At 36.1% G+C, this 16,237-nt stretch overlaps 1 protein-coding gene across 2 annotated transcripts in view; it reads left to right on the top strand.

The window, feature by feature from the left end:
• Positions 1-16,237, top strand: part of LOC134541170 (xanthine dehydrogenase) — a 228,666-nt gene that overhangs the window by 31,769 nt on the left and 180,660 nt on the right. For both annotated transcript variants that reach the window (XM_063384399.1, XM_063384400.1), the window contains exons 4-5: positions 150-385; positions 5,242-5,522. In XM_063384399.1, coding sequence (XP_063240469.1) covers positions 150-385; positions 5,242-5,522 — 517 coding nt within the window. The remainder of the gene's footprint in view (positions 1-149; positions 386-5,241; positions 5,523-16,237) is intronic.

Raw genomic sequence — 16,237 nt, 5'->3', positions numbered from 1 at the left:
GTATTTTTAATGCTGGAAAATTGGTTATCCTTAACAGCTTTCAAAAAATATGCATCAATATTTTTCACCTAGCATTTCATCAAATTTTATTGGGTTATCATAATGACCGTTGTAGTCTCAGGAGCTGGTTAGTTCCTTGACGGGCGCAGTCACCGGTCGGTGAACGCCTGCCTGGCCCCGGTGGCCGCCATGCACGGCCTGGCCGTCACCACCGTGGAGGGCATAGGCAGCACCCGCACCAGGCTGCACGCTGTCCAGCAGCGCATAGCGGAGTCGCACGGCTCCCAGTGCGGCTTCTGCACGCCGGGCATCGTCATGTCCATGTACACCTTGCTGCGCAACAACCGCTCTCCGTCGGTGCACGACATGGAGACAGCTCTGCAAGGTACCGCACTTTCTTTAAGGGAATTGGGTGATGGATCACAGTCCTTCTGCTTTTATGATCTGTATTGAATACTGCCTGGGTGAAACCTGTTTTTATATCGTGGGGAACATGTTGAACATTGCTGTGAAGCTGGGAGAAGTATTTGAGTACTCAAGCTCTTCCTTACAGTGCATTCTGTTAGCATTTAATTTTACTATTGAACATTTTATCTGTCGTTATGGTTTTGAAAATTACGTAAATTTCATACCGTTGTGCTTCAATATTTATTTCATAAGTATATATTTATATTTTTTTTTTTAGGTTTATAGTCTCAAAAACAAGGGAATGCAGATTTCGATTCGGTTGTGACCTTGAGACGAACTCTTGTTAAAACCTCGAGACTCAACTAAATGTAGACGGATAAAATCCTTTGAACTTTTTTACATTTACAAAAAAAAAATACATTCAAACTTTCCCTTAGCCTCTCGTATTCTCCTCTAAGCATGTGTCTCGCAATGGCACAAGAGATGTTGTATATTTCTCTGAAATTCCGTGTAAGAGAGAAACTGTTTGCTTTTCTATTTGCAGTGAAGACATTTTTTGAATTTTAAACTTCTTTGGGCCCGATGAGAGTAATATTTTAAGGCCGGATTTTAATGCAACGTTTTTGTGAAACTATTTCTGACCTCACAGGATGGAGAATAGTTTGCAGACGGTGGAGAGAAATCGTCGTGTCTTGTATCCTGAGTGGGCTCCACGTGGTGGCGTGCGGCTAATGTTGAACCCCGCCGTGCTGCAGGGATAGGCGGGTCGCCTGCGCCTGACGCCACCCGACTTGCTGGCGTCTAGTAGGGAGTGTTTGGGCAGACAACGGGGTTTGAGCTTACTCTTGTGCACTGCGCCACGAGCCATATTCGCAAGAAAATGGTGTTCTTACAAAAACGTTTTATATTAATTACTTGTGTAAATCACTATGTTAAACATTGTTTATATGAACATTGTTTTAGCTGTGTAACTAGATACTTTAGCTGGTATAATGCTTTTAGTGCTTTAGTTTGTCATCATAATTAGTTTAATTTTATCCACTAGACTGCTATATAATTTATTATTACTGTCGCGCCCGCCATCTTGAAATTTGGTTGCCATCTTGGAAATTCGTAATTATTTAGCAATAAATTCGGGAAAATTCCAAAATTCATTAAAAAGTCTGCAGTTAATATAGTTATTGATTCGATCAGTTCCTGTCCTTGGTTCGATACTTTATTGATTAAATATTTTATTTTATGTAAAAAAAGTCTTATTTAATTAAATATGCTGAAAGTCGTAAAGGGGGCTTAAATTCCTTTACCAGCCTCTAGTCAGTCGATGATGACAATTGACTACCATCTTCAAAGTTCGTAATAATTAACCTAGAAATTCGGAAAAAAATTCCAAAAACCATCATAACAATGACTCAATAATTAACAGTTTCACTTTTCGTTAAACCCACCATCTTGGATTCTAGAATGCTGCACTTTTCGTCATGGTCGCCATCGAGTATATTTATGCAATTTTATTTTCGGCCGCCATATTTTAATGGGAAAAGATTTAAAATTTATAAAAAAATAATAAAATTTTAATAATATTATTTATATAACGCAATTACGTCATGGAGTCCTCGGTTCAAACCCGTTCTTCCTCCACTGAAGCCACAGACAGACTGATATCCCACCAGATAGTATGACTGAATGTTCGTCATCTTGTTTTCGTTTGCTGGAGGCCGCCATGTGGTTTTCGTCTGCTAGAGTGAACTTCCACCATTTTAGTTTAATTTTTACCCACTAAAGTGCAGTAATCAATTATTATTTGGTGGCGCCCGTCAACTTGAAATTTGGACACAGTCTAGGAAATTCGTAAATATTTAGCTATAAATTCGGGAAAAATTCCAAAATGAATTGAAAAAAGGTCACTTACTAACATACTGATTGACTCGATCGATTCCTGTCCTTGGTTCGATACTTCATCAATGCAAAAAATATTTAGACAAAAAATACTTTTCATTAAATCAGGTTCAAAATCCTTAAAGCAGCTTAAATTCCTCAACTACCAGCCTCCAATAAGCAGGTGAGGATACATTGACCCCCAACTTTAAAATTCAAAATAAATAATGAACAAAATAAGGAAAGATTCCAAAATTCATAAAAAAAATATTAAAATAATGATTAAGGCAATGGATTTCCGTATTTGGTTTGATTCTCGACCAGTGTTTAAGGATAACTTAAGCTTAAAATAAATTTTAAAATTATGTTACCCGTTAACTTTCGTGGAGTTTATTAATCATTCACTCTACGAAAAAAAAAAAAACTAGACAAGATACCTGTCCGACGAATTAAAATGTTGTCGAACTGCCTAACATGGAAGTCATTTTTTTTCGATGCATTGTCCATGATTTTTCAAACCACAAGACCAGGTAATGAACACTGTCAGACGTATAGACCAGACATTTCCGTACCTCAAGAACTTCTTCTTCGATAGCTAATATAACATATTTCAAGCAGTCAAAAAAGTCTTCGAACGGTCAGACCTAAAATATCTATAAAATATAATTCATGGATTTAGACCAACAGAACATGTTTTACGCGTACTTAAGAACCAATAAATCATGAAAAATGTTTTATCAAGACCAAGAGGTTAATAACTAAGAGATGTTCAGAGCTACTACAGATTTGACTACGCACATTTAACGAAAATACACATTCAACAAAAGAAAAGAAAACACAGTTCACACAGTAGTCCTACACACTGGACACACAGTACGTACACTGAACACACAGTACACACACAGTATGCACATTGGACAAACAGTACATACATCAGACTCACAGTATAAACAGTACACACTAGATGAACAGTAGTGGCTTCCGTCTGAGGAGCGAGGAGCGGGTCAATGAGCGATTGCTCTGATGTCATGGCGGCCATTTTGGACTCAAAAATTACTAAAAAGATGACTCTAATGATTAAAAGATGACTCAAAATGACTCAAAATGACTGTAAAGTTCTAAAGATTTACCGATTTTCTGCAAAAATTCTCGTTTTGAGAGAAAATTTCCCGTTTTAGTCTTTAAAAAGGCCAACTGCTTCGAAATTCCTAAAACTGTTTAAATTCCTTAACGACTAGACACTCCAAGCCCCTCCTTCTCAATTAGGATGCCATGACCGTTTTATTGTATTAAGACGTAACCGTTGCATTTTTCGTTACGGCCGCTAAATTGAAAATTTGTAATTTTTATTCTAGAAATTTGGTAAAAAAATAAAAAAAAAATATTTCAATTATAAATTTTTTATAAAAAATATTTTAAAACACTGTTGCACATTTTGTTTCGGTCGCAATCTTGGATTCTATAAACGTTGCAAATTTCGTTGCGTCCGCCATATTTAAAGTGTATGACATAATCATGGCGTGTTTCGTTAAATACATCATGGATTCTAGATCCTTGCACTATTCGTTAAGCCCGCCATCTTGAATTTACGTAATTATGCTAGAAATTTGAAAAAAGATAAACAATTCATTAAAAAAATTAAATAATCAAATTAAAATAAAATATTATTTCAAACACGCACTTATGTCCTTGGTTCGAACCCGGTGAGATCAGAAATTAAAAAAAAATATATTATAGATTCTTCCTCCACGGAAGCCATCGACAGACTCTCCTACCACCACTAATGACAAGGTATATATCGACAACTAGTATTATGTCATGTCCACCATCTTGAAGATCTGTAATTATTATCCGATTTTAATGAAAAAAGTTCTAAAATTTATAAAAAATAATCAAAATTTCTATAAAACACCACTTAACATTGCGTTATGGCCTCCATCTTGGATTCTAAAAATTTTGCAAATTTCTTTTTTCCCACCATCTTGGGCATGTACTACCTATGACATAGGCTAATCGTTGCGATTTTCGTTATGGACACCCTCTTGGATTCTAGAATGTTCCATATGAATAATAAACTCCACGCAGTGTAACAGGATTTAGAATTTAGTTAGATTTTTGCTTTACTTACTTTTATCACTGGAAGATGATCGAAACAATATCGGTCGAATCAATTAGAGGCTCGTAGTTGAGGAATTAATAACTCTTATAAGTTAATTTTTATTATATTTTTTTGAATAAATTATTTTTCTTGAAATTATTATTTTCGCATCAAACACGATAAATGTAAAGATATAAATTTATCAAATCAATAATTATTTCAAAAAGCGAATTTATTAAAATGTATTTTGGAATTTAATTTCCAAATTTTTGGTCAACAATTATAGAATTTGAATTTCACGTTTATGGTAAAGTTGTAGTCTTTGCGGCTTAGCGCGGTTTGCCTATAGGACTCTTAAGCCAGTTTTAGCAATTTGGGTTCTTTCGAGTCATTCCGAATTTCAAATTTGTGATTTAATGAAAAATATAACGGGAAATTTTCCTTCAAAACGGTATTTTTTCTCTATAAATAGGGATATTTCGAGAAATTTTGAGTTTTTTTTTTGGAGTAAATCTTGAAGAGTTTTGAGTTAAAGATGGCCGAACCCTGATGATTGCCAAGTTACCACCATCAAAATCGTAGTCCTATAAGAAATACATTGCACCGGATCATACCAAATATCAAGTACTAAACAGTTTTATTTTTAATAAAATGTAACTTACATTATGATAATCCATTTTACATGAGGTATCTTAAATTTATTGGTGGTTTTGTCTACTTTCTATTAACTTTATGTTCATGAAGTACGTTTTTAAAACAATGTGTATGTTTTTAAGTCAACCTGAATATAATTAAATACATGGAATAATAAATCATTTGGATTTTTAATTTTAAACCATTATCGATGTATCTATTTACAGGTAACTTGTGTCGATGCACCGGCTACCGACCAATCCTGGAAGGGTTCCTAGTCTTCACTGAGGAGTGGGAGAGGAGACAAGCCTCGCAGTATGCCAATGGCGTGAACGGTGTTAATGGCGTGAACGGTGTGAACGGTGTGAACGGTGTCTGTGCCCTCGGCGACAAGTGCTGCAAGAATAAGACGAATGGTTCCGAAGAACAAGAGGAGGAACTGTTTAACAAGAGCCAGTTCACGCCATTTGATCCCTCTCAGGAGCCCATATTCCCACCTGAACTCAGAGTAAGTGAAACAAACCATTTAGAGAACCTGTTAATGGTGCTGGAAGATACATAATGTCACATACCACAAACATTTATTTACTTTTGCCGCGAGGAAGCCTTTACTTACTAAAAATATAACACTTGAGTATGCTACATGAATTTTTGCCAAATATAGCAATATCTCTATTACATAGCAAAATTTCTAACTTATATACTCCGATTACATGATTTAGGCTTACAAGCTGAGAAGCTGGGTTGGCCATACTATATTCTGCCATAATGGACACACTTTAACATAAAAATTACCCCTTTTATCTGGAAAAAAAAAGGATTGAAAATAACAAAACTTTGCATATTTCAAGAGAAAATATTTAATTTTGAGGGAAAATTTAATTCCGTTTAAAACAGCTGAAAATTTTTCTCATCGAAGAGCAATTTTATTTGAAGAGAGACCAATTTCTTTAAAGTCGGCCTAATTCCTATAAAGACCCGATCTGAGTTCATGACTTTGACTTTAGCAAACACAAAATATTTAATAGAAAAATCAATTTTTTTAAAGATTGTATGTATATTTAAAAATAAAATATAATTAAAAAAATAATTTTGGTTGCGTCGTGAACTTTAAGTTATTTGTAAAAACTCTATGACTGAAAAAAAAACACATATATTGAAACTAATAAAAAAATAATCACTGAAGGGACATGATGGTTAAGGTTTCTGTCCTGAGCGGATGTTTTTGTAATAAAAAATACACATTTTTTCTCCAAGTTGTCCAAAAGAGACTGAATTCCACAACTTATACAGATTTCTCCAATAAATAATAAAGGCATTATTTCTATTGCTTCATTCCTATATGTAATCCCTGTTAGGGTATAATAGGAGATTTATCAATTTAGTAATAGTTTTATCTTCAAATCATATAATCTTTATATTAACTTATTTTCAAAGGGTTTATCGGGGTTAGTAAGAGATTATATTGACTTGTCCCCATAGTTAATGTTATATGCATATTATATATCTTCATGTAAGATTAATTTCCTCTATCCAATAAACGTTAAAGTAAACAAAATAAATAATATTAAACAAAAATTTTCTTCTTTCTTCAGAATCTTCTGAATATATAGGGGAAGGGGGGGCAAGATGGGGTCGTGAGGCAAGATGGGGCAGGTGTTTATTTGTCTGCATGGTGCTGCCATCTTACGGGAAAGGATTTAATATCGAAGAGCAAGTCACGCTGGCTCGGCGTACAAGATTTTAGTAAGCTTGGAGTATTTAGTTGTGTTCGGTGGCCATTTTATTGTATCTCACTGTTTTGATCTTATTTTAATTGGTTTTGGCAAGGCCAACAGGTAAGCCACGATTTAAAATGTTATATTTCTTGGCTTGTATTGAATAACATTGTGTTTGAGGTATTTAATACTGTAACCGCGGAACTGACTAAAAAAGCTGTAAAGTTATTATACTTCTTTTAAGTATTATGCTACAGTTGAGGCAAGATGGGGACGTCCCCATCTTGCCCCTTAACATTGCTCCCATCTTGCTCCTTAAAAGCTCCTAAATATTGTCATGCCAAGAGTAATGCTTTTGATAAGTTGTAGTTATATTATAGGTTTAAAAACCATACCTGCTCGTTTGTAATAGTCTAGTAAAAACCAATTTTTTTAACTATTAGGACAGCTGTATGACCAATACCAAATTACTCCAGACAGAGTGTACAACTGCGATGAAACAAGTGTGTCATCAGTGCCAAAGTGAAGATCGAAAATCATCTCTTCGAAAGGAAGAAAACAAGTTGGAGCTCTGAAATCGGCAGAGAGAGGACAAACAGTAACTGTAGAACTTTATGTCCGTGCACCAGGCGTTTACATGCCACCGATGATATTTCCTCGACAGAGAATGAAAGACGAACTGTTGGATGGGTCTGCACCTGGAACTTGGGCCGAATGTCATCCATCAGGCTGGATGCAGTCCGACATTTTTGTAAGGTGGTTCAAGCGGTTTATGCAATTTACTAACGCCTCCAAAAATAATCGTGTTTTATTACTGTTTGACGGCCATTCTACACAAACAAAAAATCTTGAACTAATTGATCTAGCAAGAGTAAACGGGGTTATCCTCCTCTGTTTCCCGCCGCACTGCACACATCGTTTCCAGCCACTGGACGTTACATTCATGAAGCCACTCAGCACATATTATGAAGTTGCAGTAACCATTGGTTGCGATGCCACCCAGGGCGTGTTGTCACAATGTATCAGATAGCCAGCTTGTTTGGAAGTGCTATTCTACGAGAAGCCACAATGACGACAGCCATCAATGGTTTCAAAACCACGGGAATATGGCCAATACACCCTGAGGTCTTTCAGGATAGTGATTTCTTGCCTTCCGAAACAACTGACAGACCAGCGCCTAGTGTCGTTGAAGGAGCCAGCATACCAGAATCTTCGGGTTCTCAAGTATGGAAGGATAATTCTGTTCCTAGTTGTTCGTCCAAAACTACTGACAGAATGATGCCTGATAATGTCACTGAAAAAGATAGCATACCAGAGTCCTCGAATCCTGTAGTAAACAAGAATTGCATATTTCCTAGCTGTTCGTTCTCCACTGTACAAAATAACACTGGTGCATTGAGTCGAGTATCCCCAAAAGATACAATGCCGTTTCCCCATTTCGGCAAAGAAAGGAACAATTATAGTGATCGGCGCCGTGGGAAAACTGTTATTTTAACTGAATCGCCATATATAAATGACCTGAAAGCTCAAACTGGGAAACGTGCTGTTTCTTGCAAAAACAAGCTGAACCTAGAGCACAGAATGATGACAACAAAGAAGAGTAGGCCCACCCAAAGAGAAAAAGGACAAAGGTTCTGAAGTGAAAGAAACTGACGATGCTAAGTGTATTTTTTGTGGTCATTTGTTTTCTGAATCAACGGAAGCGTGGGTTAAGTGTATAGAATGTCAAGGGTGGGCTCACTGTGCATGTGCTGGAGAAGACGATGAGGACGAAGACACTGCTTATGTATGTGACATGTGTAAATAATGGCACCCCATCTTGCCCCAAGTTATGCCCCATCTTGCCCCATGTATGGGGCAAGATGGGGTGTTATTGTGAGATCGTAAATGTTTTGCCATTGTTTTCAGTGAGTAATCTGTAACTATCATTTTAGTTTACAAAGATAGCCTGACATTTTGTGCACCTGTAGAAATATTTGTCGCCATATTAGCAACAACCATTATTTTTTTAAGGCAATTTCTTCTTAGCGTCCCCATCTTGCCCCCCCTTCCCCTACCATCACCATAAATTATAATAAATATTTTCTTCACCTAAAATGGGTTTTAGACTATTATATTTATCACATCATGAAAGTGAACAAATTTTCCTTCTTGCTTCAAACCTTAATTAAATTCCATAGCCAGAACTAAATTTTCTTCATCTATATTTAGAGTTTATCTTCATAATGTTTATCACGTAAATCAACTGGAGAGAAATTCCTCTAAAATTTTCTTACAGTCAATCTTCATCGCTGTCCGTTTCCACAGATGCATACCACCGATCAAATTCTTCTAACCGTTTCCCCATTTCTGTTACTAGGTTTCTCCAAATTTCAAAAGAATTCTTATTATGGATAAGACTTCGAAGATCTTGAAAGTCATATCCTAGTGTCAGTAATTCTTGAGTATAATTTTCTCTGATATCTTCTGTCTTCTTACATTGATTTAAAACATTCAGTACTGTATCTTCTACTTCACAAATCTGACAAAGAGGTGACTGTACTAATCCAAGTGAATAGAGTTTTGTTTTAAAATTTCCGTGGCCACTGAGAAATTGCGATACATAATAATCCGGTGTGATCCACCGACATTTAAGTCTTGCGTTAATGTCAGGTATGATATTGTACGTATGTCTTCCTGTTGTTGAGGAGTCCCAAGCTTCCTGCCATCTTGATATAACATTCCGCCGAAGTTCCTTCTTCTCTGCCACAGAGATCTTCCTATCCCTATTTAACTGGGATACTTGCCCACGTTCATATATAACTAGGTCAATGGGTATGAGTCCGGCTATAACTAGGAGTGCATCTGTTGAAATTGTTCTATAAGATTTAGTTATAGCAATAAGTACAGTTCGTTGGCTGGATAATAAAGTTCTTCGAGGATGAACTTGACAAGCAATGCGACTCCAAGCACCAGCTGCATATGTTAAAATACTCACATAAACTCCTTTATAAATAATCTCTAGGGTCTTATAGTTTAAGCCCCAATTAACAGGTGTAGTAGATCGTAATCGGTGGAATAATATTGCAGATTTCTTCGTTATGTACTTGATATGCTCGTGGAATCGGAATCCAGTCCCAATCTGTACTCCCAAATATTTAACAAGTTGTTTAATTCTTACAACACGTCCCTCGTAGCGAACTGTGGGAGGTCTATTAACACTAAGTTTACCCTTGAGTAAAATACCTTCCATTTTTTCTGGAGCAATCTTTAGTTTAGAAGCAGTTGCCCATTGGTGAACAATACCTAAAGCCTCTTCAGACTTCTTTTCTAGCATGAATCTTGAATTAGCAGGGATTAATAAAAATCCATCATCGGCGTAGCCGTATATGACACAATCTTCTGGTAACTCTTCACTAAGAAGTGGATCAAATAGCACATTCCAAAGAAGTGGACCAAGGACTGAGCCTTGAGGACAGCCTTTGGTTAATGTCTTATTATATTCTACGTGTCCCTGTTGACATGTACATTCTCTATCACATAAGAAATCAAGTATCACTTTATAAATGTTTGAGGGACACCTCAGTTGCTTCAATCGAAACATAATCTGGGGCCACCAAGCATTGTCGAAGGCCCCAGATATGTCGATTGTTATTCCCATTATATATTCATAAGAACTTGATTCAACTGTAGAAAGCACATCCATCAGAGCCAGCTCTGTACTTTTACCTCTGCGAAATCCATATTGGCGATTATGCAAAACATGAACTTTCTCCAAGTAAGCATGTAGTCTTTTACTTATTAGGCGCTCATATATTTTACCCAAAATGGGTAACATTGTAAGAGGCCTGTAAGATTTAACCAGCGAAGGGTCCTTCCCATATCCTTTGTATATAACTTTCAATAAACCCTTTTTCCAGGCACTGGGGAAAACTTCTTGGAGCAAGGCCCTATTATACATTTTCAACAATACATCTTCCATTCTAGTATATACTCTCCAGAGCATTTCTACAGTTACATTATCCAGTCCAGGTGCTTTCTTCGGCTTTAGCTCCTTTATAATTTTCCTTAACTCCTGTATTGTAAACTCAGGTATGGGAAGAGTAGCAGGAACTTGATTCATTTCTTCCCTCTTCTGTTTGCATAATTAATCCTCGTCTGCAGAACAATCATCCGGTAGAAGTCCATCCAGAATAATTTTTAAATTCTTTGATATAGAGCATATCTGTAATCCATCAACAACAAGACCTGGTATTTCTGTAGGAAGCTTATTCTTCTCAGCACATAGTCGATATATTACACCCCAAGGATCTTCATTTCCTTTCTTGGTAACTAAACTAAGCCAAGATGATCTTCTTTTTTCTCTAATTAACATCTTTTATTTTTTCTTCGTATCTTTATAATTTTCTTTAAGTGTGTGCATTACTTCATAAGTCCACATCTGTTTCAATTTTCTTCTTAAATTTTTAAGTCTGATCCTTAGTTTCTCAAGTTCATCATCCCACCAGGGATGTTCAAGGCTTTTGGGGTGCAAAACTTTAGAATATTTTTCAAATAGTTCAATTATTAATGCAGTTACATTATGAACAAATAATTCTATATCGTCAGGAGTATCTTCCAGTAATATTTGCGATCTTCTGCATAAATCCTTATCAAATAACCGCCAGTTAATAGCTCTATGAGAGTATCTTTTCCTATAGGCTTGATATATTACATCTTCAGCATCCAGGTTTATTTGAAATAGAATTAATCGATGATCACTCTACTCTCCTGGCATACAGTCCACTCCGAAATCTTAGGATAAGTCCTTCTGTCGCAAATAGTTACATCAATATAAGTCTCAGTATCCCATGCCGGTGAAACATATGTAGAGAGTGTGCCAACTCTATTTAATACTTCTAGTTCATTTGCAATAAGTAGATTGTTAACTTCTTCTCCCTTATCATCTGTAATAGGAGAGTTCCATAATGCAGATTTGGCATTTAAATCAGCAGAGAATAATACTCTAGATTTCTTAAGTACATCCATTATCTTCTGCCAATGTTCCAGATGTACTGATATATCATCTGAAAATTTAAAATAAGAAGAAACCAGATTAATCTTAAAGATTCCACAATCAACTAATAAACATACATGGTATTGATTTGTCAGTCCTGCTAATGGCATACAGGTTAATCTTTGATTTCGAATCCAAATAGCAGCTTGAGGATGTTCACCTGCACATATTATCTTGCCAGGTATGCCAACAATCTTCCCACGAACACAATATGGTTCTTGAAGCATTAGAATATCAAGATCCTTGTCTTGAGCAATTTGAATTAATTCATTAGTTACCACAGCAGATCTTTGCATGTTCAACTGTCCAATTTTAATAATTTGTTGTCTATTCATATGTTATCTTTTCTTGTTCTTTTTTGAGAAATCTTTTATATACCGGACATTCCGTAGAATCTACTCGGTGACAATATTCCCGATTTTACTTTCTACAATTAATACATTTATCACCATCTTGTTTTTTCCACATTCCTGATATTTATGTCCCTGTTCGCTGCATATCGAACAGGTTAAATTTCCATGGCATTAAGAGGCTATATGACCATATGATTGGCATTTATAACAGCGAGATACAGATATGAAGTCCTTAAAATGGCATGATGAAAATCCAATATATATAGATGATTTTCTCTTCAGAAGACTTCTTATTTTAGGTGTTATCTCTACTATCATGTGTATTCTGTCTGTCTTATCCTTACGTACACGTTTAGTTCTTACTTGGAAATCTTTGATAAACTCTTCCTTAGAAATATCCATTTCTGAGAGATTTTGTTCATAAAGGTCTTCTGAAAAATTTTTACAGTCATACTCTTTGGGCACATCAAAAATTATAATTTTTGGATCCCTTGACTTAGGTTTTTCAACCCGAATCCCCGATTTCTTGAATCTTTCATCCTTCAATAATTTCGCAATAGTTTCCTTATCTTCAGATTCTATAAGAATCCCTCCTCTTGAGATCTTCCGAATACTCTGGAACTGCATTTTCTCTTTGATAGGATTAATTATTCTTAGAAGATCCTGTTTTGTACCTTCACTTGTTTGATCTTCCTTTTCAGGAAGAACAAACACAATTTCCTTCTTTGGCTTCAACATAGGCCATTCTGTTGTTTCGTCAATTTTCCCACTTATCAAGGTAGATGAATAAGTTGGTCCAGCAGTAACAGCTCGTGAGGCCATCTGTTGTTGGGTTTCAATAATACCCTTCATTTTTGCATTATCAAGTAATACTCTGTCTACTAATCCTTTTAATTCCACAATTCTTGGAAGCATATAGTTTGTAGCACTCTTGTTTACCTTAGAAATCTCAGTAGTTGCGTAGTAAGTAAGATCTTTAACTAGTTTTTCAGCTTGAAATAACAATTGTTGCTCATCCCAGTTTGTTGAATTTAAAGATTCAGTTTGACTAATATCTTTATCAGCATGTTTCTTCTGCATTTCTTCACTCAAAATATCTTTTAGCATTAGTCCTACGACTGCACGATCTTGTCCATGGATAATGGGCCATATATTTACAATCCATTTTCTTTCTTCTCGACCAGGAGTTCCAATACTTGCCAAATTAATATTTGGTTCCAGCAGTTTGTCCACCAATACAGTAATTTTCTTTGCATCCAGATTTTTTCCAATTATGGCATCAACCATTGCCTTCCGTCTTTCTGACCAATCGCCTTGAAAAGGCGCACTAGGAGGTTCCAATAGGTCTTCGAACCATTTCTTCTGTTCTTGTGTCATTATGTGCCGGACAATGGACTGTTCAGTTTATCGGTACTATAGACCGTCAGGTCTCTGCTTACTGCAGTGGGTTTTAAACCCCCGACCTGCTGCCCTCTTAGCCGTTGTTGGAGCTTATGGCGGCAAAGCTCACGCTCTCAACTGTAAATAAACCAGCTGGCAGACTTATTGCCAACAATCGTTGCCACCCATTGGCCCAACGATGAGGGGGGGCAGAGTCCACAACCTCTTAATTCAATTCAATTCAATTCAATTCGTAGCCAAACCGTCCGGTACTACGAACGAATCTCCTCAATTTCAGAGATCGCAATAGTCACCAGGCGGTATGGAGGTTTAGCTCGAGGTAATGAACAGTCCAGTGGGAGATACCCCGAGAAAACACTTATACAAATGGATAAGTTACTCTTGCTATTTTTTCGTCATGCAGACACATCGGATAATATTGTCATCTGCTAGAAACATCTAGTTTTTATCGCCATCTTGCTTCACTTATCTGCTAGAATGATTCGTTGTCACTCACCAAAATTTCAACTACATTTCCGGCTGCCATGTTGTTGGCAAATATATTGAAAACATTTTAAAAATCAACAACAGTTTCGGAAAAGAAAAATAAGAACATGAAACCTAAATAAACATTATATATTATTTAAAAATTTTCTCTAGTTGAAGCAGGTACACAAATATCTTTACGAGTATTATCTCTTATTTTGTCTACTCCTTGAGTGGAATGCAATTGATATGGTGCATCTGGTAAAATTGAAGTCATATTGACTTGTAAAATAAGTGTAAAATAAAGTTACATGGAAATAATAATATAAACAGATAAATAATAAAAATATGTTTACAAGCCTTAACTAGTGATTTCAGACATTTTTTGATTTAATACTCAAAGAAGTAGGCCGACTTTATCTAAAGCCATGATTTAATTCAAAAATGAAAAACTTTTTAAAATAAATTTTACAAAATTTAGGTAATATGGCACATAAAAGTTACAGTATATTAAAATAAGCTAGTTATGGTTTTTTCTTAGCTGTACCACAATTTGTGTGTGATGTAATGCGTGTTTAACTAGAACAAATACTTTTCCAGTAATGTAGCCCTCAAAATTTCATACAGAACAGATTTTAGTTACAAATGAATTACTAAAACCATTGAAATAAAATTTAAAATATAGTGTCTTACTTGTGGAGGAATGAGAATTTGAAATAGTGAACATGATGAACGAAGTGAATACCCATATCTAAATAAAACACACGCACAATTACAGGTATCTATTGAAATAAAAAAATACATAATGTTTAATATACATGAATTTATTTAAATGTACGAATTAGTATAGACATATATTTCTTAAACAGAGGCCACTAGGATATCTCTGCACACCACATGTGAGCCTAGGTAGGCGGCGGCTTTAAGCATACTCTGAGAGCGGGTGAGTTCTGTTTCCGGAGTTCTTTTTTGAACTGTATTTTTAGAAGAGTGAAAATTTCATTAAACACGTGTTTTCAGTGTGATTATTAAGACATAAAACAATTGGTACAGATTTTTAAAAGTACTGGAGGGCTCATTGCAGATTTATCATAATTGCTCTGTCCGACTGCTCAAATATCGTAGTTCACCTAATGCACGGCCATAAGACTGCGTGCCAGTAGCTAAGAGGGCGACACCGCGCTAGAAACACTAGCGAGTGTCGAACTGCTCGGGGATGCACCACAACGCCGAAATACCACAACGCTGAACGTACAATAACGCCGAAAACCATAACGCCGAATGCCAAATTGACTACAACGCTGACAGCTAGAAAACTGCTGTGTACCACAACGCCGAAATACATTAACGCAGAAAAATGTCATTGCAGGACTGCCACAAAGGTTAGGTTAGGTAAGGTTAGGTTAGGTTAGGTTAGGTTAGGCTAGCCTAGGTTAAGTTATGCACACAAATTCATTCAGTTTTTCATTTTGCTCCTGTGGTCCCCCCTCCCCGCAGCTTCATTTTTCGGTGTTACTGTATTTCGGCGTTGTGGTACATAGCAGTTTTATAGCTGTCGGCGTTGCGGTCAATTTGGCATTCGACGTTATGGTATTCGGCGTTATTGTACGTTCGGCGTTGTGGTATTTCGGCGTTGTGGTAACGACCGGAACTGCTCATCCCGTCTCGCTTAAACAAATAAGCCCCTCTAAACAGCGACGCACTCCCTTAATTCCGCGAAGGCGGACCGCAAGAAACAATAAGGTGAAGCTACATCGGCTGACTCGCGACACTGCTTACACTTCTGGGAGAGACCATCGCACGCTCGCAGTTGTGCTGCCGTCTTTATGTGAGGTCGGAAACTTTTCAGATAACCCTCTTGTATGATTGTATGACCTAATGTTTTTTGCAGTCTTTTTTTTTTGTAGTTACGCCCTTTTGAATTATTATTTTATATTCTTCCTTTGTGGTCACTTAATTTATTGCTGCTAAAATTATGGGTAAATAGCACAGATGCACTTTATTTTAACATAATTTTTGTCAGTAATAATTCTATCATTTCATATATTATACACAGACTAATATATATGAAATAATGTTCATTTGCACAATATTAAAAAAAAAATCGATTTTTTAATAACAATTATTTATATTAAATTAAATTAAAGTTATGTTTATCATTATTCAATGGACGCCTTACGCCCCTTACAACCTCCCAGTAATGAAATAATCGTCATAAAACAATAAAAGATAATACTCTTAAAATCATAAA

This window comes from Bacillus rossius, chromosome 18, assembly GCF_032445375.1.
Source record: "Bacillus rossius redtenbacheri isolate Brsri chromosome 18, Brsri_v3, whole genome shotgun sequence".
In the NCBI taxonomy this organism is placed as follows: domain Eukaryota; kingdom Metazoa; phylum Arthropoda; class Insecta; order Phasmatodea; family Bacillidae; genus Bacillus; species Bacillus rossius.
The sequence above is the reverse complement of the archived record's forward strand: the minus strand, read 5'-3'. Positions and strand labels throughout refer to the sequence as shown.